Raw genomic sequence first — 21,106 nt, 5'->3', positions numbered from 1 at the left:
ATGAGAGGGGACTCTGTTGCTACTTTTAAATGAGGATTGGTGCAGCCCATCTCTCAGCAGCGGCCGTTAGGGAGAGAGTCGGAGCGGGAGAACACTTGGCCAGGATGACTTCGACTAGCAATTTTCAGGGGATGGAGAACAGGCCCAATTCCAGGTGAGAGGAGGCGGCGTCCGGTGTGAGTAGAAGCACCGGCGGCGGTTAGTCACCGAACCGGTGCTGGAAGCGGGCAGCGGCCGAGCCCCGCGGTCAGTGCCTGTCTGGACGGTACCGGAGTCCCGAGGCCGTGTCCCTCCCGGGGTTGGTCCGGGAGTCACCCACCCGGGCCGTGTTCCCATGGCTACCGCCGGGGGTTCCTGTTTCCATTGTAGCCTGAACTCCCTGAAGAGAAGTTTTTCAAAGTTTTCCATCTAGAGCGGTACCCAGCGAACTTCCTGACCCGGCACCGGGCGCCTTTGGATCGAGTTCCGAGCGGCGCTGATCCAGCCGCCCTGTCCGGCTGACGTTTACCGCGGACGGTGCCGGAGCCCGGCGCCTCCCTGTAGTCCGCTCATCTTCTGAAGGATAGGGTTCGATCGCCAAACCCACACCCGGTGTGACGAGCCGAGGTTCAGTTTCGCTTTGACTCTTCCGTCTGCGCAATTGATGCTTCGTCACTTTGATATTTTACAAAATACTGCATTGCCCATGGGCTCATGTGACACAAAATCGGCAACTGTGATAAGGTCGCATCGTTGAGTTTTTAATCTACCAAACACACTTTCACTGCTTTGTATTCGTCTATTCAACTGCTTTGTATGTGTGGTCGTAGCGCATTCATTTTTGTAATCTCTGGCATTTGGTATGCGATTGTATTCCTTAAATACGACAGCCTTTGAAGGGTGGGGAGAAAGAATTCAAGATTAGTCTCGAGGTTTTTTATATTGCAATGAATTCAACAAGAAATTACTGCATTTTATCGCTTCTACCATTTCGGAGTATATGTAAAGACAAGGAAGGCTTCACCCTTGTGTGCTGAGCTGCTGTGACAAGGTGGCTGACTCAATTCTCTCTGGATGAGCTGATTGGCATTCCTGGATTGGTATTGATACTGAGGTGGAGGTGCTAAGATTTTAGTCTTGGGGAAGGAATTCATCAGATCTACTGACGCAAGGATAGAAATAGGCTTGACTCTGTGCTGATGGTTCAGTAGCCTGTTGGCACTTGTGGTTTCACGTGTATGAGGCAAATGGGCCAATGGCGACATTGCAGCTTAGTTTCAGCTTAGCCAGCCACTTTCCAGCAAGGATCTCTCTCTAGAGCCCTCACTAGTCTGGAAGCATTGTGGTGTACCTTTACAGTCTACCAAGACAGTAATTCAGATTGGGCAGGTGCCTACCTTGATTTGAATGCCTTGGTGGATAAATGCACCATCCTGTGTGGGCTTGTCCTTTGAGGACAAAGAGAGCATGTTCTAATCCGTATTGACCTCTTGGTTACTACTTTCCTCTGGGCTCAAATATTTTCTGCTAGACTCTTGTATATTGTTGTAAGTATACAGACAGATAGGTCAGTGGTAACACTTCAGTGCATGTTCACTGCTTTAGTATCTAAAAGCGTGTCTTTAGGCCTGAAGTGTCAGCCTTGGCTCAGTGGTGGCACACTCCTGAGTCAGGTCATAAGTTCACGCACATAAGAGGCTGATACTTCATTGCGATACTGATGGTGCTATGTTATTGGAGCTACCATTTTTCAGATGTGGTGTTAAACTGTGTGCCTGCCCCATGTCCTAGCCAACAATAAGCCCTCAAACAAAAACAGATTATCTGGTTACCCTGAGAATCTCAAGTTTGTTTTTTCCATAGTGGGAGTGCAATAAACCTTTTTTGATGGGAGCTGTGAACTGACCCATCTCATCAAAGGCTCATTAATGTGTCCTGTTAAGAGTCTGTTTTTATAAAATGTTAAACTTTTAAATGCAGGCTGTGGTCTTTGTTAGCTAACAACCCTGCTGTAATAATCCTGACAAAAGGTCATTGACCTGAAACGTTCACTGTTTCTCTTTCCGCAGATGCTGCCTGACCTGCTGAGTGCTTCCAGCATTTTCTGTTTTACTTCCAATTTCCCAGATCTGCAGTATTTTGCTTTTTGTAATAAATTGAGTACTTCGTTATAAAGTGGGAAAGGGTTTTCTTTTTGGGAGCAGTGTACATTAGGAGTCCATAAGAATATCTAATGCAGAGCTGAAACTGGTAATGAGGGCATAAGTTTAAATTGGTGAAAAGCTGGTTGAGTAAGTTGAAAGGGACAAGCTCAATGAGCCAAATGGATTTTTTTTGTGCTATTTTTACATGTAGCTCAAGGCTCCTTGCTTATGACTGTCACTGAACTTCAGTCTGTTCAAACTACCTATTATGCCAAAAATGCTACAAATAAACTGATTCAGTCGTGTGGTATAATTAGTGCACTAAAATGTGACTCAAGTTCCTGACTTCTCTTTTGCCGTTCTATTGAAAGTCAGACTTGAAATTGTGTTTTGCTCCAGCAAGGGGATGGAGTTGAAGTTGAATCTTTATGTAATCTGATAATGACTGAAGTAACCTTGAAGCATTTGGGTTAGTTGCTTGCCTCTTTAACTTAGTCACTTGATTTCATCTTAATTACCATGTGCATTCTTAAGATTGCCAATTTGTAGCCACACTGCTCCGGATCTGTGTAAAATTTCATGTTGAATGTGTTTGGACCTAAAAGAAATACAAGGGTGTTGGCGGGCGGGAGAGGGAGAGAAACTTTTTCCCTTTGGTGCAAACTCTAAAGTAAGTTCTGATGAAGGGTATACACTTGAATTGCTGTAACTGCTCACATTTTGAAATTTTTCTTCACACCGGATTTTGGAGTGGAATTGTGTTTTTTGTTTTAAACTGAATTTGCCTAGCTTTTTTAAAAAGCCTCTGGCACTCACACTTAAAGCCAGTTTGTGAAATGGCGCAGCTCATGAAATAAGGGTTTATGTCCAGTCCATTAGCCCAGATGACTGAGGACATTGAGCAATTATCTGTCTCGGATGGCTACCCGTTGTACTATGGATGATTCTGTTCTTGTGGAAACTGCCTGGTTGTACGCTCAGAATTAAGAGGGGGATACATATTGTAGTGTCCGCGTATCAATAACACACGGACTGCAGGAGAACGGTAATAACAGGTGTTTACTGAACAGAGGTACGGTATGCTGGAACTGAGTACAGAAGTCTGCTATGGCTTTATATACAAGTGTGGTCACTGCCGGTACTACAGTATAAAAACAGTTCTCTCTTGCACAACAATTCCTCCCCTTTTTAGATAAACAGTACATAACATTCACTTAACAATTAAATAATAACTAATTACAATTACAATTTTCTCTACTATATACATCAACTGAAGTAATCATTTATAAATTCAGTCTTTGAGGAGGCTTCCTGATCCTGTCTGGATAGTGCCTTTCTCGAGTATCCTGTTCTTGCGGCGGAGTTGATTCTGGCTCATTGTCATTGGTTGGTTCGTCAGCTCCCAATACCACTGATTCTGAGGTGGACGCAATCTGTACTTCAGGTTCATCACCAGGTGCGCATGCTCGTGGTATGGGTTTGACTTGTTCCTGTGACTCTAGAATCTGGTCAGCATAGCGTCTCACGATGCTCTCTCCAACGTCCACTGTGTACATTAGTGGTCCCTGCTGTGTGCATATCGTTCCTGGCTGCCATTTTTCTGTTTGGTAGTCGCGGGCCAAGATTGGTTGCCCGATCTTGAAGCGCCTGGTTGGCTTCTCATTGATGTGCTGGAATTGCTTATCCTCAACATCTCGTCTTATGTTTGGTTTGAGCAAATCCAGGTGACATCTTGGCCTTCGGTTGAAGAACATTATGGCTGGAGCTTGGTTGGTGACTGCATATGTCGCATTCCGGTAAGCAAACAAGAAATTATCCACCTTGTGTTGTAGTGGTATGTTGTTGTTATACATCGCCTTTATAGCTTTTTTAAAGGTCTGAACAAACCTCTCGGCCAATCCATTTGTGGCTGGATGATATGGGGCAGATGTGTAATGCTTTATCCCATTATTCCTCAAAAACCTCTGGAAATCCTCAGACACAAACTATGGTCCATTGTCGGAGCAAATCTGTTCTGGCAAGCCATTCCTGGCAAAGATGGTCCGTAGGACTGCAATAGTTTTCTCTGTGGTGGTGGAGGACATTTTGATGACCTCTGGCCATTTCGAATGTGCATCCACGGTGATTAAAAACATTGAGTCCATAAATGGACCAGCAAAATCAATGTGTACCTGTTGCCATGGAGATGAGGGCCACTCCCATGGGTGTAGCAGGGCCTGTGGTGGAGCGTTTTGGACTTTCTGGCATCCTGTGCATCTCTTGGTCATATCCTCGATTTCTTTATCGATTCCCAGCCACCACACAAACGCCCTGGCTAGGCTCTTCATTTTTACCCCTCCCAGATGAAGCTCATTGAGCACTCTATCCCTTAACTTGGGTGGAATTACCACTCGGGATCCACACATCAAGGTCCCCCGGCACACTGACAACTGTTCTCTGCTTGGCGAGAATGCTGGCAACAGTGAGTCGCCATGTGCTGGCCATCCCTTCACCGTCAAATCATAGACCCGAGAGTGTGTCGGGTCATTTCGGGTTTCCTTCTCTATACTTGAGTTTGTAACCGGTAGACATTCGACTATGGTTGAATGGAATATCTCAACAGGGTCCACTGCAGGTGCTTCCTCCACCGTAGGCAACGGCAGGCGCGACAGCCCATCAGCGTTTCCATGCTGTTTTGTACCCTTGTACTCTGTCGTATTGATGTGCCCCTAGAAAAAGGGACCATCTTTGCAGCCGTTGCGCCGTCATCACCGGAACGCCGCCCTTTGGGTTAAAAATGGAGACGAGGCTGGTGATCAGTCAGTAGGGTGAATTTCTGCCCGTGCAGATAGTGATTGAACTTCTTCACCCCCCACACCAGGCTGAGGGCCTCCCTGTCAATCTGGGCGTAGTTACGCTCGGCTGAGGTTAGCGAGTGCGACGCAAAGGCTATTGGCCTCTCTGAACCGTCAAGGAATTTGTGTGACAGCACCGCTCCAATGCCGTAGGGAGACGCATCACATGCCAACCAAATCGGTAGTGTTGGATGGTAGTGGGCCAATACTTCTTTTGAAGTGATTAGACATTTACATTTCTGAAAGGCACGCTTGCACTCATCACCCCATTTCCATGCTACTCCAGTTTGCAGCAGGGCGTTCAGTGGGTGCAGAATTGTAGATAAATTTGGCAAGAACTTATGGTAGTAGTTCACCAACCCGAGGAACGACTTCAGTTGCGACACATTTTCCGGTGCTGGAGCCTTGACTACTGCCTCAATCTTGTCTGGGGACTTATGCAACCTCTCATCAATCACGTGGCCACAATACGAGATTTGTTTCCTGAAAAACTCGCAGTTGGCTCGTAGCCCATATTCTTGTAATCTAGTGAGCACCTGCTCCAGGTTGGCAAGGTGTTCACTGTCATTTTCGCCCAGAACCAGGATGTCGTCCAAATAACACTGGGTCCCCAGGATCCCTTGCAGGACTTGTTCCATCGCCCTCTGCCAAATAGCCGGAGCTGATGCTACCCCGAATACCAGTCGGTTGTACTAGTAAAGACCTTTGAGTGTTTATTGTGAGGTATTTTCTGGATGCTGCTTCTACCTCCATTTGTAGATACGCTTGGGCCAGATCAATCTTCGTAAAGCGTTTCCCTCCAGATAGAGGCGAAAATATCTTCTATCCGTGGAAGTGGATATTGTACTGTGTGCAGGACTGGGTTCACAGTTACCTTAAAGTCTCCACAGATGCGAACCTTCTTCGGCTCCCCAGGCGTGCTGCTCAATGATTTCTTCATTACAGGAACGATGGGTGTGGCCCACTCGCTCCAGTCCACCTTGAACAGCACACCCGAGCGCTCCAGACTCTCCAGCTCTGCTGTGATGGCTGGGCGGATCGCGTACAGTACCGGTCTGGCCTTAACGCAAACCCAAAATTTTTTTTTTTTTTTATCTTCAATTTTTATCATTGCCGTTACACCTTTTGAGTCCCAAGTCCTTGCTGGAACACCTCTTTTGCGTCAGTTAGAATTTTTGACAGTCATCCAGGTGTGACGTTGTCATCTTTTTTGTCAGCCACAGTTAGCACCTGAATGGAATGCCAATCCAATTGTATTTTTCGGATCCATTCACGTCCCAATAATGGTGGTCCTCCATCTTGTAGTATATATAGATACAGTTTCTGTGTTTCCTTGCCGTTGTATTTAACGGGCACCCTTATTTTTCCTCTGGGGTAGACTTTTTGCCCCGTATATGTCTTCAATACAATGGACGTGTCCTTCAAGGGTATGTGAGAATAGCCGCTCATAGTCTCGTCGATTCATGACAGTTAGGGCTGATCCTGTGTCCAATTCCATCTTTACTTGGGACCCTGCTATCATGAGGGTGACCCAAATGGTTCGGTGATCCTCCTTTGCGATCACGTTGTGTAACTTTAGACAACTTAGTCTCCTGCTCCCGGAGTCATTATTACTCTCCTGATCTTCTGAACTACTGTCTTTTTTTACTTGTACTTTTTCCTTAGTTCTTTTAGTGTTGGTTTTCTTTCCCGACCTGCAGACTCGTGCTATGTGTCCCACTTTTCCACATTGCCTGCATACTTTGTCCTTAAACCAGCAATCCTTCTGGTCATGGGTTGTTCTGCTGTAGCGATAACACTTTTCTGCTCCATATGCCATTTTGTTGGTGCTATATTCTTGAGGTTTCTGTTGTATTTCCACAGCTCCCCGTGCTGCTGCTTCGTAGGATACTGCCACGCTGAAAGCCTTTTCTAGCGTAAGGTCCTTTTCCGAAAGTAGTCGTTTCTGGGTTCCTTCACTCTGGAGCCCGCAGACAAACTTATCCCTTAAGGTATCTGCTAGTCCTGCTCCGAACTGGCAGTGCTTCGATAACTTGCGTAGTTCCGTAAGATAGTGACCATTACTCATCTTTGTGCTGGTTTCTTTTATGGAACTTGAATCTTTCTGCTATCAGCAGTGGTGTAGGGTTTAGATGTTCCTGTAAGATAGACAATCTCTTCAAAGCTTTTCTCCATTGGTTTAGCTGGGGTAATTAAATTCCGCAATAGGCCGTACGTTCTCGCGCCCATCAAATTTAATAATACCGACGCCGCCTTTTCATCGGCCACCTCATTTGCCTTGCAGTACACTTCAATTCTTTCCACATACGTGGTCCAGTCTTCTACCTCGTTGTCGAAAGCCGTGATACTGCCACTCTTCGGCATCTTGGGTGGTTTAAAATAGCGCCTCCCACGCTTTTCCTTCTTCCCCAATGGATTAAAATGGCGCCTCCCGCACTTTTCCTTCCCCCCCCCCCCTGCTGCCAATGCTGCTCCTAGCGTTCTAAATAGTAATGGCAGCGCCCTGCAGCTTCTGCACGTCTCTCTTTTTTGTTAATTAATTTCCTTCGTTTTATTCTTCGCTGTCCACTGCGCGTCTCTTTTCCTTCCCCTTTTTTTTTTTTTTTTTTATTTTCTTTAACACTGCCCGGCTCTTGAGCACCGACCGCGCCCTGTGCGCTCCACCCTCTCCTCCTTCCCGACGACGCTGCACGGCCCCCTTGCAGAGTCGCTCGATTGAGATCTAGCCCGCCGCAGTCCGGAAGGGTCAGCGCACTACCTGCTACCAGCACGATTTGCTGGAACACCTTGACTGGGGAGCCAAGCCCAGCTCTCCACAGCTTCCCCCTGCGATTCACTTAACTCCAATGGATTACTGGGTGGTTGCCCACGGTCGATGCCCGTTGCTCTGGCTTCGACCTCCAAGAAACTTCTTTTCAGGGATGGATCCCCGTGAGGTGATGCAGTACTGCAGGTGAGTTCGAACCTGCTCGTCGCCACTGTAGTGTCTGCGTATCAATAACATGGACTGCAGGAGAACGGTAATAACTGGTGTTTACTGAACAGAGGGTATGCTGGAACTGAAAGTACAGAAGCCTGCTACGGCTTTATATACAGGTGTGGTCACTGCCGGTACTACAGTATAAAAACAGTTCTCTCTTAAAGGTACATACACAACACATTAGGCAGTCTACGTTTTAAACAAGAGACTATATGTTGCTCTGGAAGCTGTCAGATTTTGGAGTTTCAAAATATCGAAAGAAAGGTAATGCAAAACAAAATGTTATGTTTAGGATGGGAGGATGCACATGTGGCGCATGGACTGGTTTGGGCCAAATGGCCTGTTTCTGTACTGAAACTTGTATAGAATGTAAACATTTCCCCCTTTTTCCCTCCCCTGGCCCCACTAGTGCTCTCTATCATGCACCATGTGGAGTAGAGGATTTGATTTACCAGTTCTGTGAGCCAGCTACTAGAAGATGCCAGCAGTGATCTGTTCTCGTTTGCTTGGCTTCCCTAGAGCCAGGGATGAGTTGAGTGCTGCATTGTTGCAAGGGTTATCCTTCAGCTGAAACATTTAACATCCATCTGCCTGAGAGATTGCTGGAATGGCTACTGCATCTGCTAAATAGTTGTTCACCTCCTGAGGTGATTTGAAAATGATGTCTGTTTTAACCCTCCATCACTGAAATTCCCAGCCAATGCTTTAACTGGTCAAGTTCATTGTAGAGTCTGTGTAAAATGGTGAGATTGCTTAGTGACGCCAACTGGTGAGCAAACACTTGGTTTGCTGAACCTTTCAATCCATCATAATCTTGAGCTGTTGAGTGAATACTTTAATGTTCTGAGGTTTTGTTTATCAAAGGCCAACATTTCTATTTCAAGGCCTGTGCTACACGAGTTGCTAATGCTAGATTTGCCTCAGATTAGTTGCAACTCTAATATTGATTTGTTCATCTATTCATTAAGTGCACTTTAAAGTGGTGACTGGATGTATCTGTGGGTAAACTTTATAGTAGAACTAAATTTGGAGTAACCAGACTAATCATGTTTTTAACAGTGGACTCTGGACTTTCATTGTTTCAGGATGACATCACTTAGTTGAAAAGTCCATTTGCAATACAGCACTAATATGATTTATCCTGCAACAATATTGGAATTGGTACTGAAGAGGAAGTAACCCTGAACAGTACTGTGTAATTTTTTTATTTCCCCCCCCCCCCCCCCCCCCCCAAAAAAAAAAACTTGGAGGTTGTGCTTGCTTCCTTAATGCAGACTGGCAGTAGACAACATGTATAGTTTATGAATAAAATCTGACTTTTTAAAAATATTGTAAGTCCATGATCATGCCTATCTGCAATAGATATTAAAGTGTTTCTAACAGTTACTCACTGTACTTGGATGTATAACACGAGTGTTGACCTGTTTCTGTCGTGTAGTGAGCATCCCGATCACTTAATGTGCAAAAGTTCTTGCTTTGAAACCACACCAGAGAACGGGCACAGCTCAGTCATCATAGTTGGGTATCAGACCACGTATGGGTCTAATTTGTTAAATTTATAAGCTGGGTGGTTTAAATGAGTATTAGTAACATAACTTTTGGGGGTATGGTAGCATAGTGGTTAAGTTAATCCATTATGCAGACCCTGGGTTTTCACTCATTTTGGAGCAAGTTGAAAACTAGAAAGGATCAATAGGATCATAGAAATTTACAGCACAAAAGTACCCACTGTTAAGTAACAATTGCTTAATAGAATAGTTCCAAATTAACACTAAAGAATTACCACTTCAGAATTATTCTGATGCTAAGCAGCATCACTGGGGAAAGTGCTATTGGTAGTTTTGTCAAACTGCAGTCCATTTCCTTTATGTCCAAACAATAAGAATTTGAATACCAACTTGTACAACTGTGTGTTTTTTGGGGGTGGGGGTGTAGAGGAAGGAAAGAAATTATCCTGCTGTTTCTCCCCCCCCCCCCCCCCACCTAAAACTCTTGGCATTTGTGAAGACCTTTCCAAAATACAGTGAAAAGTATAAACTTACAATATAGAAATCCTCAGGAAGGGTGAGGAGGGAGAGACTGGGTAGGTAATTCAACCCAATGAATTTGTGCAGTCTTGCTCCTATTTCCTACTGGATATAAGCTCAACACAACTGGCAATTTTATTCTGTCTAGAAAGGTGACTGGAGAAACAAACCTACTTGTTCCAGTTAGTTGATGCTTTTGAAGCAGAATAAAAACTCTGTTCTCTCCAACATGTTATAACAGGAATAATTTCTATTGACACTAGGTGTGTGTTTTATTCCTTTTTTAATACTGAGTTTAATTTAAAACCATTCTCATTAAAAATGCAGCACATGTAGAAACTGTTGGAACATTATATTGCATTGTAATATCTTTCTCTTGGTAAATAGTGTTAAGAACTTTCCAGTGTTTGCAGGGCCTTCCTGAATTAGTAAATTAGGTTCTCTGATTTTATAGTATGCTCTAGGGATAGAAAAGTGGATGATTGACTGACTAAAATGGAGCACTAATGTGTTAATACATCTCGACTCTCCTGTTCCTCATTAGCCATGTGCTCCGACCACCTGGTGGCGGTTCCAGTAACACATTTGGTGCCTCTGATGTGCCGTCCAGCAAACCCCACAAGATGGCATCCAACATTTTTGGACCACCAGAAGAAACTTCATTATTGCCAAAGAGATCCAATCCTCCAGGTAAAGACCAGTGGAACTAATCTTTTCAAGCCCTGTCTTTCATGGATGGCTACTGGTGATATTGGATGTACAGATCCTATAATGTGTATATAGAATTAATTTGTAGATATCTACAGGATAGTGAATGATAAACTCTCGGCTTGCTATAGTCTGCAGGTGTGATTAGTGGCTGAGTGGGAAACCAGAGTCAATATTGCTGATTTGAGGTCCTATTGGCATGGTGCAACATGTTAGTATTTACTATTAATGCAATCAACTTTTCACCATATTAATGACTTGGATGAAGGAATAGAAAGTTGTATATCCAAGATGACATTGAGGGACTAAGCACAGATGGGAGCAGGAAGTTGCAAAAGGACAGATAGATTGAGTTGGAAAAACTATGGCAAATGGAGGTCATCCTCCTTGGATCCAAGAAAGATAAATAAATCTGAGTATTCTAAATGGTGAAAATGGAGCAGAGATTTGAGTCCAAGTATACAAATCATTAAAAGCCAGTATACATAATGGCATGTTGGCCTTTATCTCAAGGGGTTGGAATACCCTTCCAAGGGGAAGGAAGTTGTGCTTCAGTTGTATAGAGCCTTGATCACTCTCCATCTGGAGTACTGTTGGGCATTGCAGCTCGGAGGATTTTTTTTTTTTGGTTGTGGGTGGGGGGGGGTTGATTTACCAAAATGATGCTAGGGCTTAAAGGATAAAATTGAGGCCAGTTGCTGAAGTTTGACATGTATTCCCTTGACTACAGTCAGAAGCAACCACTGATTTGCAGTAGTACATTTAGTCCCAGATTATGGCAGTATTCTGAACTGAGCATTTTTCCTTTTGCTGGTTCCATTAGTTGTTCAAGGGACTTTGTGCCAAGTGCCCTGACAGTCATTTTTTTCATTTTACTCACATTGGGGGCAATGGGAATCCTTTTTTTGAGGAGTGACGATGGATGACCGGCTGCAGCTAAATCAACATTGACAGCTGAGTCTCTGAGCTGGTTACATAGGCTGCAGGACAACCAGCAGTCCGATAGAGCTGAGAGGTCTGCTACAAGGGCATCTGTAGCTATTGTGCACCATAGGGTCCTACCAGCAGTGATGATCTATTGTAATGTCAGTTGCCTTCCTCATTCCCAGGAGACTCCTGTTGTCTTGAGAAGAGAGCTGCCTACTTGCTAGTCCTGAAACAGGATTTGGAAGTATTTTCATCACTTGATCAGACTTTCTGCCTCAACATTTATTGGTGCTAGCAACTGAGATTTGCCAAGCAACTTTGTAAAACTGAAATGTGTGCTAAAATATTTGTAACGGCTACTAATCCTTTATCTGCCACTTATCTTTTGATTGACTGCATTGTTTTACATTTATTAGCCATTTCTTTTTAATCAGCCCTCTTAATAGCTCATTGTTCCTCCACATTTCTTCTGGTGAGTTCCCTATGTTGCAACATTCAACATAGCTGGGAGCTTGCTCACACTATAAATGAAGCTGACCCTCAATCTGGCAAGATCAGCACATTTTGTGGGTGGGCAAATCTGCCGCACCTGACAACTGTCCAATTGGCAAGTCTAACAGTGCTATGGATCACACTTTGGGAGGGGGGGGGTGTGCAGGAGGAGAGAGAAACTAGCATCTGGACTTGGTTCTTGCAAGAAATTAGAAAGAGATCCTCCATTTAGAAGTTCACAAATGAGATCAAACTTGAAGCTGGCAATTGGTATTGGCAAGCATCAGGACAAAAATAAGATTTCAAAAAGGCAAACTTTAGTGGCATGAAGGATGATCTAAATGGTGAAATGCATTGCTGAGAAGGCAGTCAATGGAAATCGTCAATGTAAAGTATGGCTATCAATCCAGTGTTGTGAAAAGAAATCAGTTACTGTGCATCAGTGGTTTCAGAAGGTTTGCCATGCTTACAAATACAGCAATATGAGGGGTGTGATGTGGTTGTTTTAACTCGAGGAACTGAATTTCCCCATTTCTACTTTGAGGACTGGAATGCTTTGAATTATTTAATTTTTGCGCTTGCTGGTTTTCCCCCTCCTTTCATAGAATGATACAGCACTGAAGGAGGATATCCGTTCACTGCCTGTGCTGGCTCTTTGAAAGAGCTATCCAATTAGTCTTTCTCCCCTGCCCTTTCCCCATAGCCCTATAAATTTTCCTTCAAGTATTTACCAATTTCCTTTTGCAAGTTATTACTTATTAAAATTATCCACCACCCTTTCAGCCAATGCATTCTAAAACAAACTTGCTGGATTAAAAAATTCTTTTATGAATTGTTAATAAACTTGAAACTGCAGATTCTTCTATCTTTCTAACTATCAAACTGTTTTAGGTGGAAAAGGCAGTGGGATTTTCAGCGAGCCAGATGCTGTTTCTTCAGAACCACGTAATGCTCCAGTTGGTGCGAAGAGCAGTGACCTCTTTGGGGAATTGGTTGCTTCCACTGTAGTTCGCACGCATCCAAACAAACCAAAGGTACAGTTCCTAAACACAGTGCCCTGTGTTCATTGAGTTGCTGTAAGGACCAATATTAACTCTGGCTGTATCTTTTGTGGTATCCTGCCCTGTTTTGAATCCTGGTTAGCTCTACCTTTGCAAGTCAATAGCTTTAGGTGTTGCAGAGAGGTGTCCTGCTGAGCCTCTTGTATTAGATAGTGTACTATGCAGAGGGGGAAGAGGCACCACCTTGGTGCATCTTATTTACAGCATTTGTAATGGCACAAAGCTTGAATTGTTTCTGGGGTATGATGCATCTAGTGGGTTATAGTAAGCAACACCTTATTGACTGCCAATCCCATAAATATTATAAATATTAAGTTGTAGTGGCTACAATCTAATAAAACAGAGTCCATGATCGTCCATTGTTGTGTTAAAGTAAGCTGAATGGCATCAATGATGGCTTAGTCATAACACTTTTTTAATAATGCACAATGAAGTTTCAACTTCAGTTAGTATTTGAAGTATAGATTACATTTTAAATATCCTGAAGGATGCCCTGCTTTTTGCAGTGAGTGAATCTGAGCATAATGTAACCACGATGCCGTCACTTTAAGCAGCAAGATGAAATATTAGAAGTTGGATACATATGTTTATTGGGAGTGATGGGAACTATTACATCTACAAATTAATACCCAAGTCACCAAATGAACAATCAATGGGACTTGTAGCTAGTCCTGAATTTGACTTGATCAGGTCTACCTCTGATGGGAATCCTGTTGTTTGTTTTTTTTTTTTTTTTTTGCTCCAGACTAAGTTCATTAGTGTCTGCATAAAGTGCACCCAAAGCAGTTTCTTGAATACTCTGTGCACTAATGGCTTGATTTGTAATTGATTATGTTGTCTAGTTGCTGCATGTTAATGAGTTTTTAACTTTTCTGTTGTTAACAGGATTCAAACTTGTTCTCTAGTGATGCAAGTGAGGAATTGAAAGGTGAGACTTGGTGCCAATAGATCATTACAGGAAATGTACTTGGTGTAGCTGGCATGTGGTATGCATAAAATTGATATCCAAATATAATCTCGGGAGAGAAATCTGAGCATAAAGTAACCGCAATGCCTTTACTTTAAGGAGCAAGATGAAATAGAAGTTGGATGTAAATGTTTATACAATTTTTGGGGAAGGAATTAAAGCAATTAGCTAGTGATTAACATTTTAATGTAAATTTTGTTTTCCCATGGTATAGCTGCAGAGCATGAACGAGAAAATGAAGAGAAGAAAGATGAAGAAAAGACAAAGGAGCCCACAGTGGATGATCATGAACCTCATCTCGGTCCACTTCCACGATCTCATAACAAGGTCACCCAACCCCCTGGTGGCAAATCCACTCTTTCGTTGTTCTGAGGAGGCTCTCTGCTCTGTTCGACTCCAGTTTTCTCTCTTCCAAAAGTCTGCGTGGAACAGCGGGTTAACTTGAATACACTTCAACTGAGTTGTGAATAGAACCTTTTCTGAACAGCACCTGAATATTTAGCAATCTGTTTCTACCCTTATTCTTTGAAGGTTCTTCTGTGAAAGACACATACACTTTATTTTAAAAGCAGCTGTTCATTTCAACAAGGATTTGCTGGCCCAGAAATATTCTATAACTTAAACAGAATTGTTTGTACCAATTGGTAAATGTGGAAATAATAAATATGGTGTAAAATAAAATGAGCATGTTGGTTTGGCCAAGTACCGTACAAGAACCTAGGCATTGAATGTCGGCTGTGTTGAACCTTGGTTGTTGTGTCCTCTCTGCTGCAGATTATGTCTAACTCCCATCAGGTGTTTTAAGCTGTCTGTTTCTCCTAAGGGCTGCTTTTTTTTTTTCCTACAGTGTGAACTAGACCATCCATAATATTTCAATTTGGCATTGTACATTTGAATTTTTTTTGTACCCTGTAGAAAGTGACCTGGGACTAGCATGTTGGGGGCTATAATGGATTAAATGATATGTGGCAATGGATGAGTTTGATCAGAATTGTCCAATCCTGTAGCTGTTGCCTTAGTTCGCCAAGAATGTAAGGTTGTGCAAAATCTGCAAATGTGTTGAAAGGAGTCTTTTGGCATGATTGTAACATGTACATTATGAGCAATTCAGATTCCTCAGCTCTCATTTTGATCTGCTATGAACTAGTTTATAATATTGAACATTGCAACTGTAACATGGGCATGGTAACATTTAAACTTGAAACAAATGATTTAGTTTTGAAATATTTATTTTCCTGAAACTCATTAGGCAAATGTTTCCTATTTTTAAACTGGTTTCTGATTGGCTAGCCATAGTGCAGAGGACATCTTCCCCATTTTACATCAGGGTTCCCATGAAGATTTAATTCCATTTTAGGCTTTTCTATAGCAATGGTCTTGCAGGTTTTAAAGTTTGCTGGTTTTAATTTTGCTGATGACTCTAGTATTTATAACTAGACATAGACTAGTACTATGAAATCTATGCACATTGGTTAATAACATTGTACTGAGAGATTGCTGTGGTTAATAACATTATACTGAAAGATTGCTGTATTTGATCATCTTCTGAAAAGTTAATTATTTGCAGTTTTGATATGACTGTTAAATGAAATATAGTTTTGTAGCATAATTCTAACCAATCCCAATTTTGCTTGTGCTCCTAAGGTACATTTTCTATTAGATGTCTTGGATTCTAGCTTCTGCAGCAGTGTTCAGGGTACTTAACTCTTTATCCTCATTGACTTTGTATCCTTTAGTTCATGATGTTAAAGGTCATGTGCACACAGGTATGCCAATTATTGCCAGTGCAGAAGCTGTCTTTTTCTGTGCCTTTTATGCAACCATCTTTGGATGCAGATAACAGGATGGCAATAGCCAAAAATAAGATTGACCTCAATTTCTGCATTTTCTAGTTAACTAGAAAATAGACATTTTATTTGTCAGTCTAACATGTGAGTGCTCAATACCTGACATACTGGTGTTAATCAGACATATAAATTGGAATGGTTTTCTTGAGGTAGAAAGCTCTGCTATGACCATATGCTCTGATGCATGTAATGTACATCTTTATTACTAGTTCTGCTTCTAAATTGGATATGTAGTGCTGTCTTCAACTCCAGGGTCTGAACTAATCTAGCCCAAGTGTGGATGTGTGGTACCTCCATTGCTGTGACATGGTGCACGAAGTCCCACAACCATTCCCAAGTGAAATTAAAAATAAATACCATCTAAGGATAAATATTATCCATTAGAAATTACAGATGACTAAATTACACCCCCCCCCCCCCCCCCTTTTTCACCTTCATGTACTCCTTGCCCAGGTTTATCTCTGGCCAATTTCATCAATCCATACACTCTTCCCTGATCTGCTAGCTAACTCAAATGTGCAGGAGAGATCAAGCACTTTTACCATTCCTTGCTCTTTAAAATTTGTTGAAGGCAATGAAATGTTTGGCATGAAAGTGGGCTGGCTTTTTGGAGCATATGTTTTGGTGGGGGGGGTGGTGGAGGAGGAGAGTATTTAATTGAAGATAGTGAGTGAATGTTGGACAAAGGATTACAGGTGGAAGCTGTTGGTTTAAACACTTACATGAAGTGTTTTAAGATTTTCACTGAACTCTGTTGAAGGACATAGAACTGATGAGACTCTGGTTCAGCTGTAGTACCAGGAGAACAGTAGCAGTTGTGTGCATTGAAGGTGTATGATCCGAATCTAGAGTGGAATCATCAGGAAAGTAGTGGATAAGGTTGGAGGGTGAGTAGAGGTCATTTGATACCAAGTAAGGACAGCCTTGGGGAATCCCTTGGTGCATACAATTCTTTTTGTATTAAATCAGTTTGAGAAATTAGAAACAAATATAGCTTTAGTGAAAGTCAACTGATTCAAGTGTGCATAGCACCTGATATTGAAAGGTTTTAGAGATGAACAATTTTTTTTTGTTTGACGAGCACGAGTTCTGGAGCGGTGTACCAAGGACTGTACTGTCAAGGTCTTGCTGCCAGTTGTAGTTGATCAGAACTTGAACTAGCTGGCTGGCAAAATGGATGTGTGGCAAGGAGGATTTTTCAGTCTTAAACTACTACCTCCATCCTCTCCAGTCCTTTGAACATGTTGCCTTCCAAATCCATGCCCATCTTTCTCCATTCCCAATCGCGTTTCCACTCTGGTCACCACTGAAATGACAACCAAAGTTACAAATGTTACTGGTTGTGCTGCGTAAGGTATTCCGCAATAACCTTTCTATGCTTGGGTTGTACATCCTAATAAGTCAAATTTACAGAAATTTCATAAATCATATCTATTTTACACTTTCTAAAATGTCTTGTACCTAAAGGGTCTGCTTTTACAACCAAGACAGAACTTGCTTTTAATGCCATTTACCTTATAATCCAAATGGTGGTAGCTAAATTCAATGTAAAAAAAAAAAAAAAAAGCAACAGGCCTACATTTAATTTATCCTAAGAAAACCTGGTGTTGAGATGTGCTAGTGGATCTTTTCAATTGCTGAGAGAGAACTCGGATAATGCCAGATAATTGAGGGGGGAAAAAAGCACTTCGGTACACAAAATAACATAAGTGGGTGTCAGTTAAAAATACTGAGAAAGATTTCAGTGATCATTGACCAATCAAACTTTAAACTCTGGCTGAAAGCTGCATTCCTAGGACCAAAGTATGTGATTATAAGGCCTCATTTGAAGTAGTGTCATGGTTTGATACTTCCACCTGAGGCAGGATAGCAAGAGGCAGGTTTTCTTGCCTCCCTTCTGTTATAATGTGGCATTTGTACAGCTTAATTTTCTCCCCCCCCCCCCCCCCCCCCCAGTGTAGGCTTATGCCTGGCAGGGCTTTCACCAGGAAGTGGGTGGAAAGTGGAGGGCAGCTGTGGGCCTGAGTGTTTGAGAGTGCACCTTGTCCTGGTGAGAAGGCTGCTCTGCTCCTATGACTAGAGCAATGCTGGTCAGAGTATAACTCTTAGTTGGACCACCCATAATGGCTCCAAAGGTAGGAACCAACATAAAGACAGTCTACCAATCCTGCTCAGGCTAGCAAATCCAGGTTCAAATGCCTTTCATTACATACAAACTCCAGCAACTCTGGAGAAGGTGCAGAGAACGGCAACAATGATGCCCAGTCTGAGATAATTGTGCTAGGATGGTACTCACTGGCTAGATGGAGACTTGCAGGGGATCTGTTCTAAGTATTTACTATTAAGGGCATAGATATCATGTGAGTAGATAGAATGTTTAAGGTGGAGGTCAGGCAGAACTTGGGACCACCCACACAAACTGAAGCAGGGCTGAAGTTTAATGCTCAAAAGCTTACTACTGCCAGAGAGTGATCAACCTGTGGATCAGGAGGTAAAGACTGGTTCCAATCATCCTTCCAGAAATGTTAACACCTTCTTGAAAACAGGGTGACCCCAGCACATTAAAAGTAAGTTATTTCTGGATAGCATTTCTAGTTGATCAGGCAAACCTTTAATGATGACTTGAGTATTTTTGCCACAGGATTCCTGAATTAACATCAGGTTTTTTTTTAAACTGGACCTGGGTGGGTGGAATGGTTAGTGCACACGGGCTCATATTAGACAAATGAGGGGGATGAGCACACATATGGGGCTGATGACCATTGGTTATCCTGGATACATAAACAAATTAAATCTGACTAGGAAGTAGCTAAGAAATAAGTTTATATTCTTATACTGTATGTAAACAACATAACTGCAGATCATATTCAACTGGGTTAGCAGGAAACATGATCCCTGGACAAAGTCCTGCTTGTGAGGGATGGGATTATATTTCTACATCTATAGTTTAAACAGCCTTGCAGCTTGGTGACTGGAAGGAGGTGTTAGAAGAAAGAGTTTCATTAGACTCATTAAAAAAAACATTGGGGTGAAATTGGTCAAGAAAGTAACACAAAAATAGCAAATCAGTAGCCTATTTTACACTGTGCCCCGTGAATCAGCGGCCCGTCGTCCACTGCGCCCTGTGAATCAGCGGCCTGTCGTACCCTGCGCCCCGTGAATCAGCGGCCTGTCGTACCCTGCGCCCCGTGAATCAGCGGCCTGTCGTACACTGCGCCCCGTGAATCAGCGGCCTGTTGTACACTGCACCGTTTTCTTTTCCATTAAAGTTATTGGTGTAAAACAGGTTTCCAATTCGCTAGCGGCCTGCTTAGCGCTAGCAGGTGTTGACTAATTTCACCCCATTAACTTGCAGGGTGGGGGAAGAGGAAAGGGGAGGAGAAACAGAGAGGTCTTACTACGTAGAGTGCCAGAGGCAGAGAGTCTACCTCTTCAAACTGGGTTTCTACAACAAAGTTGACTGCCGATAATTTAAATTACTTTAATAATTAGTCTCAATGGACCTGTTCAGGCATGAATTGGGATAGGCATTTTGACTTTTGCAATTCAGAATATTCCTTCTAAATGAGAAACTAATTAAAGAGTTTTAGGTGTGTTTCACAGCTGTTTTGGCACAATACTGGCAAAATGCCATTTCCAGATTTTGAGAAATTGGCTTTTCATATGATGGATGAGATTTAGTCCCCGACCCATGACCTGCTGAGTTAAGGGCCTGTATTCAGAGTAGTCATTTTCAACTGACTGCAACTTTCAACTAACTATATTTGGCAATTAATTCTCTAAACCTGTACAGGGTTTTACCAATAGGATTACCATATCTGAAAATTAAACTCCCTCACTTAACTCCAACATTAGCAATAATGCAATTTATCAAATAAAAGTGAAGTTTAGATATTAGTTGACATCCTCTAACCCATTGGGGTCACTTCCTGCCTAAAAAAAAATTAAGCAAGCATTTCGGTCAGTCATCTGAGTTTTGCCAGTGATTTTGCTCTAGGTTTTAGCAGAAAACATTCAGGGAAAAAAAGAAATGTCCCAAAGCGCTGTACAGCCAATGAAATAAAGTACTTTTGAAGCGTAGTCACTGTTGCAATGTGGGAAACACGGCAGCCAATTTGTGCACAGTAAGCTCCCACAAACAGCAATGTGATAATGACCAGATCATCTGTTTTAGTGATGCTGATTGAGGGATAAATATTGGCCAGGACACCGGGGGATAACTCCCCTGCTCTTCTTCAAAATAGTGCCATGGGATCTTTTACGTTCACCTCAGGGAGCAGACGGGGCCTCAGTTTAACGTCTCATCCAAAAGACGGTAGCTCCAACCATGCAGCACTCCCTCAGCACTGCACTGGAGTGTCAGCCTAGATTTATGTGCTCAAGTGCCTGGAGTGGGACTTGAACCCACAAACGTCTGACTCAGAGGCAAGAGTGCTACCCACTGAGCCACAGCTAGAAACAACGCCATGTAGTTAATATATGCAAGAAACGTTCTGTTCCAGTTTGTTCCAATGAACAGAGTAAGGGGGTCAGGGGACAGTTAAAGCCCCAGCAGCTTTAGTTTGTCAGTGCCTGCACAGACAGCCAATCTGAATCACTGTGCTTGATCCAGGAATGAATGTGAAGGTGCAGACTGAGGGTGCAGGAGTTGAAGATTATGGTTTTTCAGCCATAACAAACACATTGGAATCTCTATCATTTTAATGAAACACCAATTGAAAACTCCATGCAATCATCATGCTTATAAAGTATAAACAGGTCATGGCAAGAGATGCTGTGCAGACTGATCATCATAAAATGTTTACAGGACTCCCAGTAAAAGTGTTTAACCTGTATGAAAGTAGACACACACACACACACACACTCACGCATGCCTTAGGTGAGCAATGTCTTGCTCCCATCCTCCTGTTTTTATTTGGTCAGAGGTGGTCAAAGTCACATCTCATGACCTACATAATAGCAAATATACTTCAAGGAGTAATTAATTGGTTGTGTGGCACTTTGTCCTCAGGACAGAAGGTGCGATATAAAGGAAAGCTTCACCTGACAGACCTATGGAAAATTGAAAATGTTTCCTTTTGCAGCCTTATGTAATGTTAAGCACCCACCCCAAGAGCAGGTTTGGTGCAGAGCAGCAGAA

The 21,106-nt window shown here is 42.7% G+C and overlaps 1 protein-coding gene across 1 annotated transcript; it reads left to right on the top strand.

The window, feature by feature from the left end:
* On the top strand, positions 1-17,061 carry LOC147110586 (jupiter microtubule associated homolog 2-like). The gene is made up of 5 exons (XM_086000733.1): positions 1-154; positions 10,509-10,654; positions 12,983-13,125; positions 14,038-14,080; positions 14,334-17,061. The coding sequence occupies exons 1-5, from the start codon at positions 30-32 to the stop codon at positions 14,489-14,491; spliced, it is 615 nt and encodes a 204-aa protein (XP_085856859.1). The 5' UTR covers positions 1-29; the 3' UTR covers positions 14,492-17,061.
* Positions 17,062-21,106: the final 4,045 nt, after the last annotated feature.

This window comes from Somniosus microcephalus, chromosome 11 (genome assembly GCF_052327205.1).
Source record: "Somniosus microcephalus isolate GS21.2 chromosome 11, FLI_Smic_1.0, whole genome shotgun sequence".
Classification (NCBI taxonomy): domain Eukaryota; kingdom Metazoa; phylum Chordata; class Chondrichthyes; order Squaliformes; family Somniosidae; genus Somniosus; species Somniosus microcephalus.
This window is presented reverse-complemented; position numbering and strand designations above follow the sequence as displayed.